Source organism: Solanum lycopersicum, chromosome 11, assembly GCF_036512215.1.
Source record: "Solanum lycopersicum chromosome 11, SLM_r2.1".
NCBI lineage: Eukaryota > Viridiplantae > Streptophyta > Magnoliopsida > Solanales > Solanaceae > Solanum > Solanum lycopersicum.
Genome location: NC_090810.1, coordinates 57,675,063 through 57,689,510, shown reverse-complemented (window position 1 = coordinate 57,689,510; position 14,448 = coordinate 57,675,063). Strand labels below are relative to the sequence as shown.

General features: G+C 27.2%; 2 protein-coding genes across 3 annotated transcripts in view; one reads left to right on the top strand and one right to left on the bottom strand.

The window, feature by feature from the left end:
- Window positions 1–1,408, top strand: part of LOC101265610 (uncharacterized) — a 29,276-nt gene extending 27,868 nt beyond the window's left edge. For both annotated transcript variants that reach the window (XM_004250944.5, XM_026028407.2), the window contains exons 22-25: window positions 224–343; window positions 443–520; window positions 873–923; window positions 1,010–1,408. In XM_004250944.5, coding sequence (XP_004250992.1) covers window positions 224–343; window positions 443–520; window positions 873–923; window positions 1,010–1,111 — 351 coding nt within the window. In that variant the 3' untranslated portion in view covers window positions 1,112–1,408. The remainder of the gene's footprint in view (window positions 1–223; window positions 344–442; window positions 521–872; window positions 924–1,009) is intronic.
- A 4,166-nt stretch (window positions 1,409–5,574) lies between these two features.
- Window positions 5,575–12,531, bottom strand: LOC101265306 (serine carboxypeptidase-like 51). Its single transcript, XM_004250943.5, has 13 exons — window positions 11,936–12,531; window positions 11,412–11,506; window positions 11,145–11,252; window positions 9,785–10,025; window positions 9,075–9,118; window positions 8,884–8,951; window positions 8,635–8,740; window positions 8,321–8,520; window positions 8,166–8,235; window positions 7,905–7,955; window positions 7,501–7,553; window positions 6,541–6,673; window positions 5,575–5,769 (listed from the first exon to the last, which is right to left on the bottom strand). Exons 1-13 carry the CDS (start codon window positions 12,069–12,071, stop codon window positions 5,692–5,694), a joined length of 1,383 nt encoding a protein of 460 aa, XP_004250991.1. The 5' UTR covers window positions 12,072–12,531; the 3' UTR covers window positions 5,575–5,691.
- Window positions 12,532–14,448: the final 1,917 nt, after the last annotated feature.

The window sequence follows — 14,448 nt, the reverse complement described above, 5'->3', positions numbered from 1 at the left end:
GGTTTTGTAGTTCATCTTTGACTAAATGTCCTACTCTAGACCTCCTTAGATGTCCTACTGTGACCACCTAAATTAAGATAATAACGTGTTACTTTCCACTCTAGAGGGTTCATGTATTTATCAATGCATTGCATGAAATTTCCTCCATGCTAGAGTAATAGATGAAAGTCTCTTAAGAAGGAGAAGATTGTAATTTTCTTCTGTTCCCTTTTAATATATCCAGGTCCAAGACCTCCTCTTAGAATACGGAGTAGATAATGTGGCTGAAATTCTCGTTGAAGGCCTATCCCGGGTGAAGAGGTGTACTGATGAAGGACGAGCTCTTATGTCATTAGATCTTCAGGTTTCAACTTAACATTATAGGAGTCTCTTTTGCTTCAGTCTCTACTCTGCCTGCTCTAGATTCTAAGTGAAACAGAGTTTGATCTTGATTTTGTTTCAGGTATTGATAAATGGCTTGAAGCATTTCATTTCTGTAGACGTGAGACCTAAACTACAGATAGTTGAAACATTCATCAAGGTCAGTATAAGGGGTCTTGTAAGAGTGAATTATCTCAAAAAAATACACAACAATTTCATTGTTTGCTTCTCGCATTGGCATCTTACCTCCCATCACATTTTAACCATTATCACTACCCTCCATGTATACATGTTGTTTCTTGTGCTTTGATTATCGCATTATTTGGTTGTCATTTACTTCGGTATTTTCCTTTTCAAACTACTTTGATACGCGTTACTTGAGCCGATGGTCTTTCAGAAACAACCTCTCTACCTCCACGAGGTAGGGGTGAGGTCTCTATACCCCACTTGTAGGATTATAGAGACTATGTTATTGTTGTTATTACTAACCTTCATTTAAATTCATCGAACAGGCCTACTATCTTCCAGAAACCGAATTTGTGCACTGGTCACGTGCTCATCCGGTACGGAAAAGCTCTAGTGCAAAATCTAGTAAGTGTTGTTATCTTGACAGCATACTAAGAAGTTTTGTATCTTTCAAATGTTGCAGGAATACAGTAAAAGTCAAATTGTTGGTCTAATCAACCTAGTCTCTACAATGAAAGGCTGGAAGAGGAAAACCAGGTTGGAAGTACTGGAAAAGATTGAGTGATTTCATACTCGAGATACGAGTAAGGGTATCAAACGGGCGTGTCATATTTCCATGGGCTAACTTTGGCACCCTTAGCTGTGAGTATCACACATGTTCAGTTTTGCGCGATGATTTCTTCTTCTTTTTTGTTGTGCAATTGATGTAAATCGGGCTGTCACATTATGTCCAGATTGTTGTAACGCGATTATTTGAAGGTTGTAAATTTATTCTCATTTATGTAACTAATAACATTGTCCTCTCCAAGGCATATAAAGTGTAACCATGACTTCTGATAGTAAGGGACTATCATTTCGACCAGGCCTTCTCCGTGTCGGGGAAAAATCAGATATTTGGTCATTAGAAGTAGTTGAAACAGACACCCAACCACTTCCATCTTCTGAAACAGAACCAAATGGACGTCTAGCTCTAATCTCTTCAATATCTTCATTTACCTGAGGCAGCTCTTCATCTGTAAAAGAACACAGTTAAGAGACACAGATATACCAACACCAAAGGATACAAAAAATCAACAAAAACAAACCTTTGAAATACATTACCAGCTGACTCATCTTCAATTTTTACAGGCTTTTGCCAAACAGGATCTTCGTCAACAACGACGACACCTTTGACATCATTAGGTTTAACCTTCTTCTTCATTGGTGTTACTTTCATATTTTTTTAGGTACTCCTTCAGGGAGGTAGAGGTTGAAGATGGAGCCACCATTATGCTCAAAAATCAAAACTTCCTGCATCAGGAATCAAAGCCAGGTCTTTCACTAAACTAAATCCATAAATCTAATTATCTGACAGACAACACAAGCATTATCTCATACATAAAAAAACTCCAACTGTATTCACTTAGCATTTGGCCATAAATTTCAAAAAGTTAAAAAATGATCAGAAAATCTGACTCATACCAATTTTTGGGTTTTTGAGACTTCCACTTACAAAACTTCAAATTTTAAACTCTTATCCTAACACAAGTTTAAATTCCAAAAATCACAACAAATACTGTTGGTGTGTTGTCGTTTCGCCGGTGATGGCATCACTGCAGCTGTTTGGTGGTGTTTTGGCAGCGATTGTTTCAGGTGGGGAAGGGGAAGGGTGAAAGGGGAAGAGGAGAGAGTTTTTTCCTTTATTTTTTTTAGGGTTTTTTTTTCTCATCCTCTCGCATACTACGATATTATCCACGCCAAAAAAATATGGGCCTAAGTTATGGATTTAGTATTATGGCTCAAAATTTTATAATAGTATTTTGAAATTTTTTTTATATTTGATTAAATTTTAGACTGTGCTAAATTCACATAAATATTAATAAATGTAACAAATAAAATGAAATTTTAAAATAATATAATGAATGGAATTAATTACATGTAAAAAAAAATGCAATTTAATAAAAATAATGATTTTATAAGAAATAAACAAATATTTAAACGTCTGACTGTAACAAAATAATATAAACATAACAATCAACATGAGACACAATATTTTGAAGAAAAATAATGATGAGTTTTTGGAGTTTGTAAAGTTTGAGCTTCCCTCCATTAATGGAGTGAAAAATAGAAATAGAGGATCGAAAGAGTGAAGAAAAGAACAGCAAGAGAGATGGAGATGATGATTCCGGGTCGGTATAGAGAACGGGTTTGGGTTTCCGGATCGGAATTGGATTGCTGTAATGGCTTTGATTGGAAGAGAAGGTTCAATTTTTAAAAATTTGTGGGTTGTTTACACGAAGTAATTTTATTCTTGCTCTATTTATTTGTTTTGCTTTGTTGGTTGTGATGTTCACTTAGTTATATTAATGGGTAACTTCATATTCATAGTTAAGAGTTTATAATTTGTTTGCGTTCAATTCTTTTAATGATTATAATTATTAACTAATTGGTTTTAGTTTTATTTTTGTTATTAGTAAAAATGATACACATGCTATTGCTAGAATCCTTTCTTTTGTTCTTTTGTGTCACTTTTATCGTATCTTATCTAAGTTTTCAGATTTAAAATTTATATGCTAGTATAATATGTATGGTCATTGTGTTTATTGGTTTCTTCATTTTTATTTTAGTTTTCCTCATTTTTATACGGTTTTTCCATTTGCATATGTTTATTGATGTTTCATTAATTGTTTCGTCCCTTGTATTGATGTTATATTACTAGAGGACTAATTTGAAAATTCTTGATTTCTTATGAGTTGTTTACTTATTCTTTTTTAAGTGAGTTATGTGATATTCTTGTTGTTAGCTTTACTATGATATTAGTTAGTTAATTGTTAAATTGGCCCCCAATATTAAAAGAAGGAAATTTAATTAAAGTTAATATTTTTATTGTTAAATCTGGCCAATGAAAAATCCATCCATCGAATTTAGAGCCTTTTCCATTTTTAAAGACGTAAAATTTTTAGTTTAAGTTCATATAAATTGTTTGTTAAAATTGTTGGAATAGGCTGATGAAGAAATTACCGTCGATTTCCAAGGCCTCCCATGTTAATAAGACGGATTTTTATTTTTTATTTTTTAGTTATTATTTGAGTTATTCATTTTTATTTATATTTATTTGGTACTAACTTTTTTACAAAGTGTTTACAGGTACCCGGAGGTGCTTTTCCTTGAAATTATTCGAATTAAGTTCGAATCATACTTTTAATTCCATTATTTTGTGAATATTGACGTTAGGCAAACTTTAGGCCGATGATTATTATTTTATTGTGTATATTATTATGTTTTTCATCAATTTGAAAAAAAATGAATTCAGTCGGGAATCACAATTGTGGATTTCGAAGGGTTCCTAATCCCTCCCCTTCGGAATAACTTGAACCCTTTAGAATCAAATTGGTTTCATAGACATTTTTTCAATTTAATTTAATAATCGGTTTTCTAGTTTTCCAAAAAAAATTAGGTGGTGACTCCATTTTCCCTTTAATCCCTTTTGATATCCTTTTTCTCATTTTAAAATTCTATAAACTTAAAGTTTTATTTATTTTGAGTCGCCGCGACGTTGCTCCCATTCAAAGGATGTCAACAGTTTGGCGACTTCGCTGGGGAAACCCCATTCATCTTTATGATTATATTCTTATGAGCTTGATTTTAGAACATGTTATCAACACGAATCTCTAGATTCATGTCAATGTATGTCATCCCCTAAATAAGTTTAATTTAATTCAGTAAATGGTGACCAGTTTGATGCCTACTAAAGCCTCTGGCAATTATTTCCACCACAATCCGAAAAGGGGTTCTTATATATTGTTCTTTTAGTGATCGAAGAGGGCAAGTTTCTATTGCTATCAACGTGATTTGATAGGTTTGATTCTCTGGCTTATCATTACTAAAGTCACACTACTTCCTAAGGTAAGGGAAGTTAGTGAAGATTCATTTTTGAATTAAAATGTATGATTAATTAATGAGGTGACTTAGTTGTTTTTTTCTTGTTTAATTATGATTGGATCAAGTCAATCAACCGCTTACTAATTTTTATTTATTTAGTAATTGAGGGAAGAATTAAAGTAAAGGGTATACTACTGACTATTAAGTCTTATATAAGACCTCTAGTAGTACTTAATTATTTCGTGAATTGTTTGTTAATAATTCTTTTTAAATTTTGATATTAAAATATTATTTGTATTTGTATTGTATATATGGATAAAGTAAATCATGATTATGATGTAAATGAAAGGATTAAGTTTTATCGCACCAAGAGGTTAAGACATCAAATTGAGTTTTGATGCACCATGATGATAATGTATTGGGTTCGAGTCACATAGAATTACAAGAGTTCTTACTTCTTTTTGAGAATAGGAGAGTAATATTTAAAGTATTTCAAGAAAAACAAAGAGAGAATGAGAGAGCAAAGTATAATGAGAGAACTTGTGTTGAAAGTGTGAATGATTTATAATGAAAGGAGGGGTCCTATTTATATAGCAAAGAGGGGGAGAGAACATAAGGAAAATAAATAAATTAAGGAATCAATCGATATACTATCTCCTTATTCAAAAAGGAGATTCAAATCAACCAAAATTTAAAAATATCATAAAAAAAAAATATAAGCAAGTAAGAAAAAATAGGAAGAGTAATATATTTCTTCCTTAAATAAAGAAAAGCTAAAAATTAAAAAGTTTTAAGAATATTTCATTACCAAAAATAAAATAGTAAGAATAAAGTTATGAAAAACAATAATATTTTCCCTTAAGTAAAGAAGATCCAAAATTGATTTTTTTTTAAAATGATTATTATTTTACCATATATAAATATATAATATTTAGCAGGATTGGGTTTACGGTAGATGTGTTTTGTTGTTATCAAATATAAGTGTTCCTTCACCTTACTGTGGTTTGTAATTTGATTAGTGATCATTAAATTGGAGAAAGATGGATCGAGCTTAATTCAATCGAACTGTATTTCAATTTTTTCTAGATCATATATATATATAAAAAAATCAATTTCTACCTAAGTCAATATGATCGAATTAGGTGCAACTGTACAATAAAAAAATACTTTACTTTTTTCTTGATAGAAAAAAACACAATTTCAATTACTTAATTTATTGTTTGGGTTACATTTCTCATTCCTCTAGTTATTGTTCACCTTTAATTTTTTTGAGTTCCTATTTACTTATTTTTTTGAAACTGCTGGAGATTGGGTGATGCTAGCAATCATATCTAATGCCACACAAGGTTGATCAACTGGTACCTGTTTTCACATAAAATAAAACAAAATTATTTTGATACATATTTCTAATATATTCTAGTACAAACATATCAAACAAATAAATGCATGTATTGTGAAGATGGATAAACTTAATCTGCAACAGTAATCTAACATATAAGGTATGAAAATGGTAGGATATACACAAATTGTACACCGAGATTGTTTCCATTAGATCCTTAAACGAAAAGTCATTGAAATGAGGTATCACAAAAAATATTATAGTAGAATAGAAAAATACAAAGCAAAGTAAAACAATAGATGATAATACACATTTTATCCATGTTTACAAACTATGTTATTTTGGAAATTATAAGTGCATGTATTGATATTTATACTAATGTAAGAAAACATATATCCGATGAAATAATTAAAGTGTGCGTAAACTAACTCAGACACAATGTATCGTCAAAAACTTTACCACCTCTAAGTTAGGTACTATACTTGATTGACCCTACAATAGAAAGTAGGAAGGAACTTTCCATTGTGATACAATACAATTCAATTCAATGTTGTAAGGTCACAAAGACATTAAGAGGATGAAAGTGACATTTCAACAAATATGACTCTGTTCGTTTCAATTTATATGGTGTAGTTTGATTTGATACGAAATTTAAAATTTACTTCACGCTATAAATTTCAAAAAAATAATAAGAATTAAATATCATATTACAGTACCACGTAAACTGAGACGAGAGAGCATGATAAGATTGAGATAGACAAGAAGTAGAAATGTGAACACAAAATTAGACTTACAAAATGGCCAGCTCCAAGAATCCAGTAGAACTGAAGGTTCTTGTATGATTTGGTGAAAGCTTTAGTACTTTTGTCACCTCCACAATAAATTGGATTTCTTTCCATGTTCAAGAAAGTTTTTAAACCTTCCCACCTATCATTTTGAATATAGTTTTAATGAAATGAGAAAATGACAATTCAAATAGTTTTGGAAGAATAATAATGATTCAAACAAGAGGTCATATAGTAGTAGGTCAAGAGAAAATTAAACACCTTTTCTTAATTTTTATTGTGATACTTGTTTTACGTCGAGGATATATTGAAATAAATCTTTCTATTTTATACAGGGTAAAGATATGAGTAAATCCATTACTAAAAAATATACTTCTTCTCCTATTAACAAATGTTCAGTGGCTATTTCTACATATATTTTGATTGAATCCGTGAGGAAAAAATAGTACTATAATATTTTCACAAGAAAAAATTAAAAAGCTTTTCAATATTCTAATTTTTAATGAGAATTTGTTTCTCACCATGCATCTTTTTAATAAGTTGATTAGTGAAAAATGAGTGGAAAAAATTATATTTTACAACAAAAAATTTCTTATCAATTTACGATGAAAAAACCTTTATTTCTAATAATAATCCTACGCTCTCGAAGCTCAAAATGTGAAATTATATGAATATGTTATTATTTTTAAACTCTACTAATTCTAAATTTGCACCAAGAAGTTTCATTTTGAACTTTATCCTATACTCTCCAGTCACATATAAATGGGTTGTTAATTATTATATTAAAAAATGTGAGACACTTAAAAGTGAAATATAAATGATAGTTTAGACATATATTTAATGATTAAAATTTATTAATAAATTTTTTTTAAAAAAAAGGTACAAAAAGGACAAAGAGACAAAGCATGACATCAATGAAAAGTGAAAATTATCCCAAAAAAAAAAAAAGAGTTAGAAATTTTTACTTACTTTAGCTTTTCCACCCATGCTTCTGTTCCTTTAGTGGCACAAATGAGATCAAGCTGCAAAAATTAATTTCCAAAACAAACAAAAAATAATAAATTTTAAAACAATAATGATTTCTATTTAACAGTTAAGATATTATATTATATATTTTGAGTCTAGACTCAGATAAATTTGTCCCTTTAATCTTAACTTTCAACTCAAAAGACGCCTCAACATATGATATATTCTGAACTCATTTTATAAACACTTTTTTTAAAAGCTTAAACTCCGTTATAAACGAAAAAGAAAAAAAAAATTCTAAGTTGATATTTTGAAGTATCTATTTTTCTTCCTATATTTAATTTTTAATTATCATGCAAGAACATAAAAATAGGGATGTCAATTTAATAAATTTATGAAGGACCTACTTGTCCATTATACACAGTCACATTCACCCCTTTGGCCAATAATTCATCAACCTACAAATTACACACAAAATAATGTTAACAATTTTTCAAAATTGCACAAAAATTTACATTAAAAAATTAATATTCTTTTATCCAATTATTAGTAAAAATAGTGTACACTGGCTAATTTTCTGTCCTTATATTTAAAAAATCTATACGATTATAATAATATTCTGAATTTTCATCGATAAAATTTAATTATTCTTCAATTAAATAACTAACCTCATTAATTCTTGGTTTCATAAAATCATCATTTAGAGCATCAAAAACCGAACCAGCCTGTCCTCCCCAACTGCAAAAAAAATAAATTAAAACTTTTTATTATTTTTTTAAAAATAATCAATAAATATGATTTTAAAAAAATAAAGAAAAATTACCTAACATTTTTTGGAATAATTTTCAATTTTTTTCTTATAACACCATTCATTAAATCATCAATATCACCGTCACTACCAGGAGTAATTCTAGATAATTGTAAATATTTTGAATATCTCTTCATTCCAATTGATTGTGATAATTCAGAAGATGTTAAAGCTACAGGATCCATTCCAGAATCCAACATGAAATTGTAGAAATCCTGCAAATAATTTAAATATTAAATAAGCGTATTTTAAATTATATACACTGATAATATATAATAATAAAAAATAAAATTATATAATCAGATCGCTTATAAAATAAAATAATATACCACTGAGTTACTGCTTTCACTTATGATGGATTCCAGTGTGCCCCATGACTCTGTTGCAGCTCCAAATTGGCCAGCATCAATTTGCTGTTTTATTTTTTTAGCTAAACTGTTTTTATTTATTTATTTAGAAAAAAATAAAATAGAATTGTTAGATAATTAAAAAAGAAATTCAAGGCAAAAATTGAAATATTGATTTTAATTTATTTTTTTCCAAATTGTAGTTGTATATAGTTAAAAAAAATGTTTGACCTGTTTGATTTTTGTAGGCCATTCCAATCAATTCTTGATACATCTTTCAAAAGTGGGCCCCATGATAACTGAAAATTCCAAAAATAAAAATAAATAAATAAAGGGACAGTTCAAGGTTTAAATTTTACTTCAAAGAAATGTAATAAATTGAAGTTGAAAATTGTAGCAATAAATTAAAAAAAAATCCTTACCACAAAATCTTCAGGTGAAATCCAAGTATCACCCAATGCCACTCCTATAATAATAAAATTAAAAAATTAATATGGTTTAATATATTTCTAACAAATTTATTTGGTTGTTGTATTCACACGCACAAAAAAATACTGACAGTTAATGTTATATCACTCGAATTCTTAGATTATCAAAAATTTATGTTGAACACTTGAATTCATTAAAAGTAAAGCATTTGTTAAGGAATCAACATGAATACGAAAGTATTTTTGAAGAGCTGATTCAACACATCTTTTTACAAAAGACTTATTTATAATTACCATATACGTGATTTAATTATATAAATGTGTCTATATATTTAAAACTTACAAACTCAAGATAAATAGTACTTCCCTCCGTATCAATCAATCAAATTTTTAAAGTCAAACTTAAGAATTCAGATATAAAACCTTCTAAATTTTTGAAATAAAGTTTACGTATTCAAAAATCATATCAACTAAAAATCACAGCTTTAACAATTTAAAAAGGCATATAAAAAAATGATGATCATAAATTTGAATCATGAAAACAATTATTAAATTAATGCTTCTATTAGGGTTGCTAGGTTGTCTACATGTGCACTTTAAAAGTAAAAACATAATGTTTTTTTGTGCATCAAACTACTTTTTTCTTAATAAATTATCGAAATTTAAATAATGTCACGTAAATTGAAACGACGATCAATACATACCTCCAAGTTTGAGCTTTAATTTTCCAGATTGAATAGCTTTTAAGGCTGAAAGTGCAAGAGTAACAGCATATTTTCCTCCATAAGATTCTGCTACTATATATAAAGGACTTTGTTGAAGACTTTGATTTTTATTAAATATTTCAATTAATAATGTGGTCAAATCTGTTGCTGCCTCCACATCTGTTTTCACAAATAATTTTTTGTCCTCCACAAAACTATATCCTGTTCCAACTGGATTATCCTATTAAAAAAAATAAAGATTAAAAGCGAATTCATAATTTAAAATCGATCATTTTAATATAAATTATGATAATATTTGTTCATTATTGACTTGATATACATTGTAATAAACAGTAAATAATAGGGGGCAATATTACTATACTTAGATACTGAATAGTAGTATTTAATAACAAGGGTAAATTAAGTAGACATAAAAGGGTGAATCGTCTCTTGATTTGGGTAACTGTTTTTAGTATAGTAGACAAGTAAAAAAGAACAGATCGAGTGAGTAATAATAACGACCAGTGATGATTTTATATGTGAAGTTTGAAATTGTACGTATACGTTATTCCTATTTTGTATGAGGTATAGAAATTATTTATGATATAACCTCGACTAGTATAATCTTATTACATATCAAATTCGTTTCGAATCTCAAAGGTTCAACACAAAGGGTGCAGATGATGAACATCCTAACATTCAAAAAAAAAAAAAATCATGTTATATATACAATATAGTTTACTAATATTACATTGAAAAAAATTAATTTTATCTTATATAATATAATGTAATTTTCTAGGGAACCCCATTTCATCACCTAGTTATGCTATTATTATATATTCATAGTTTAAACCAAAATTAATGAATTAAACTGAACATCTACTAGATCCACTTCTTTAAATCAATAAAATTTATTTTTTCTACGATTTCCTTTAGAAAAAAAATTGGGAAATCACTGCCTCTGATTGAAAATCGCATCCTAGGTAGCGATTTCAATTTTTTTTAAAAAAAAAATACATTTTACAAAATCGTTATAGTAGCAGCGATTTTATTTTTTCCGATGGAGGAAATCGCTGTTGTTTCAGCGATTTTATCGTTTTGGTTAATATAAAATTTTATATACCATTTTAAAATTTTTATTAATATTTTATACCTTTTAGGCTCCGAACTCAAATTAATAATAATAACAATACTCAGTGTAGTTTTAACAAAATGATCTGAGGACTAGAAAGATGGAATATATATAGTTTTTAGTTTTCAAACTTATTTTATTAAATACGTAAATATTAAATTATAAATAAAAAATTCTATCTCGGTCACTAATTTTCAAAACGAAAAAAATAGGTTGAGTGTTACTTACTACAAAAAGAAGATCAGCTTTTCTCAACCAAGTTGAATTCCTAGGTTTAAGATTAGTGTCCAATGGCCCAATTTCTTCAAAATTCCCAATTCCAACTCCTGATGCTCCCTATAAACATTAATTATAACTTAATTAAACCAGTGAACTTAATATAAAAAAAAATTAAAAAATCAAAAATGTAATGAATAAATTGCAAATATAAATTAATGAACAAAATTACAATGTTTTTTTTCTTGATATAATATTATAAAATAATGTAGCACTTACAGGTCCACCCTGTAACCAAAGAATTATTGGCCATGGCTTATTTGGATCTTCAACTCTGTATGAACTTCTGTAGTACCACCAGAACATGTGGGCTTCTGTAATTTATTTTAATAATAAATAAAATTATTGATAATTTTCAAAAAAAAATAATAATAATTAAAACTCAAGATCATAATAAGCAAATTTTTTAAAAAAAAAAATTGGAAGAATTAATCTAGTCGTTCACTCAATTGTTTAAACTAAAAATCTAACAGGAACAACATATTTAATGTATTTTCATAAATGAGTCATGAGAAATGTGATGTGTACGTAGATGTTTTCAGTAGAGTTCGATTCAAATAAAGTAAACGTAGATAATCATTAGTATAAGTTTATAATTATGTATAATCAATGTAAACATCGTATTTATAAAAATCTAAATAAAAATTACTGAATTTGTCTGAACACGTAACTAATACTCTTCTTGATATGATGTAGAAAAAGTAAACAGTAAATTCGATAAATAAATGATTGTAGATACTTACTTGGTCTAACTTCAACATAACCCCATGATTCAGAAAAATCTTGATTTGTTGCAGCAATGGCTGTTGTTATTCCTCCATGAAAAAATGGAATTAAGAACAATAAAGAAAATACAAAAAGGGATTTTTTCAATTCCATTTACTTGAAAAATGGAATTCAGAGAGAAGAAAAATAAAAATAAAGTTGTGGTGACAGAGAATTGAGAATTTGATGATTGATGAAAGAAAATCTTTTTATATAGGTGGACATTTGACTTTACATTTGGGGATTAAATATTTTTTTTAAAAAAAAAAATAATCTTGAAATTTAATTAGAATTAAATATTTTCAAGTTCTTGAGAACTGATATATAACTACTCATAAAACTTTCAGAAAAAAATCAAGTAAAAATAAATAAATATATATATATATATATATATATATATATAAAAAATTAAAAAAATTAATTAATTTCAAAGTTTATAATATAAATCACTTTTTTTTTCTTTAACTGAAAGAACAAAAAAAAGTGGCAGCAATAAAGGAAAAGGAACTGGAAATTTGACTTTACAGAAGAGTTCAGATATGCAATAATTATAAAATTTAATTTATAATGAATTATTTGATTGGTGTGATAAATATGGATATTTCATGAATTAGTTATTTTATATTTTATATCAAATATTGAATTTTTTAGCACTTTAATATAAATGATGAGAAAAAATAACTTTGTGATTAAATACTCCTAATATTTATAACTAAACTAATAAAATAATTTTCATGTTATAAATTCACGACCATCCATATTCACTAGGTTCATGAATCTTTTTGGATAGAAATGTATCTATTTATTATCATACTTAATATAATATTTCATATTTTATTTTGGTTTATAATAATTATCCGACCAATCAAACTTACTATTGTATATAAATAAATAGATTTTAATTATAAATGAAGAAATAATAAATAATATTTTGAATCAACGTAGGTTGTGGTGCAATGTTAAAGTTGTTTCATCATGAGATTTTAGATTCGAGCTCTAATATACAGAAAATCTTATTATATAAACATCACTTTCCAAATACAGTCATACAATACTCGATCTGAATCTAATTTGGAATACTAATAAAAATTTGAAACATAGAGCGAAAAATTAAAATAATAAAAAAAATGTCAGAGTTTTATTTATTGGTGTTGGAATTTGATTGTTCATGGGTCAATTTTATCCTATCTTTGTACGTCAATATTTTTTTAATAGAGTGACGTGCAAGTGAGAATACTTGTAATTTTTATTTTCCAAAATGTATAATACTAAAATTCTTATAAACATGGCCAAATTTTTGGAATATTTTCAAATGTAACAATTGAATTGGTTAACAAATATATAAAATTACATAAACAAACACCTTCATTAATAATTCAAATTATAATTGATTATATTTTGTAATTATTTAGCCATTCACACAAAACCAAAAGCTTACCCTACTTCATGAATATAATAAGATTTTTTTGAAATACTTCCAATTCATATGAATAATATATAGCTTTATTAAACACATATACTACGAGAAATAATTATCATTATAATATAATTAGTTTTCTTTTAAAATTGGAGTAATAATATTTAATACGAGTTTCAAATATTGAATGAAAAATTCAAAAACATATGCCCTTTCTTGAAGCAAGCAATATTCTTTGGATATATTTATAGGAAAAAAAAGAAAGCCAACCTACCATTAACAAATATTGTAAATATTAAAATGGGAAAATGCATAAGTACCCTCTCAACGTATGTTTAAAATTTCAGAGACATACTTATAATATACTAAGGTCCTGTTATCCATCTAAACTTATTTTATAAGTAATTTTTAATTCTTTTTGAGCCTACATGGCACTATTTTGAAAAAGAAAGTCAATCAGTGTTAGACCCACAAAATAATGTCACGTAGGCCAAAAAAGAATAGAAATTATTAATAAAATAAGTTTAGAAGGTAATAAAATCTTAATATGATATAAGTGTATTTTTAAAATTTCGAGCAGAGAATAAGAACGTAGTTGTGTATAATTCCTATTAAAATTACACCATGTGCATTTTTAATAATGTGTGGGATTCACATGCTTTATCAACTATTTTAAACTATCAAGTTTGTCAAAATAAGACCACTCATCATTAATTTGAGCTTTGCATTAACTTTTCTAACTTTACATATATATACTTTACACGTATGCTTGATAATAATATAAATATATAATTTTAAAATATAGCGTGCGAAATATATCTCTGATGCATGAGATACATTAATAATATATATAAAAAATAATTTTACTCATTATATTGAGATATTTTAGTAAAAGTTGATTTTAATTCACTAATTTCATCGACTTATTCACATTTAGTGCTTGTGTAAATAAATAACATAATATCTTCTACTTTATTTTTATTATTACATATTGCGACTTTGGTTATATCTATCATGTCACTTTTTATTATTGTTATTTTTTCCCTTTTTAGCATGTCTTTGATATAGTCTATA

Coding starts and splice junctions, on each gene's coding strand:
- LOC101265306 (XM_004250943.5), bottom strand. CDS start 12,071: ATGGAATTGAAAAAATCCCTTTTTGTATTTTCTTTATTGTTCTTAATT. Junction 9,119..9,784: donor ATTAAAGCTCAAACTTGGAG/GTATGTATTGAT, acceptor TTATTATTATAG/GAGTGGCATTGGGTGATACT. Junction 8,741..8,883: donor GGCCTACAAAAATCAAACAG/GTCAAACATTTT, acceptor AAATAAAAACAG/TTTAGCTAAAAAAATAAAAC.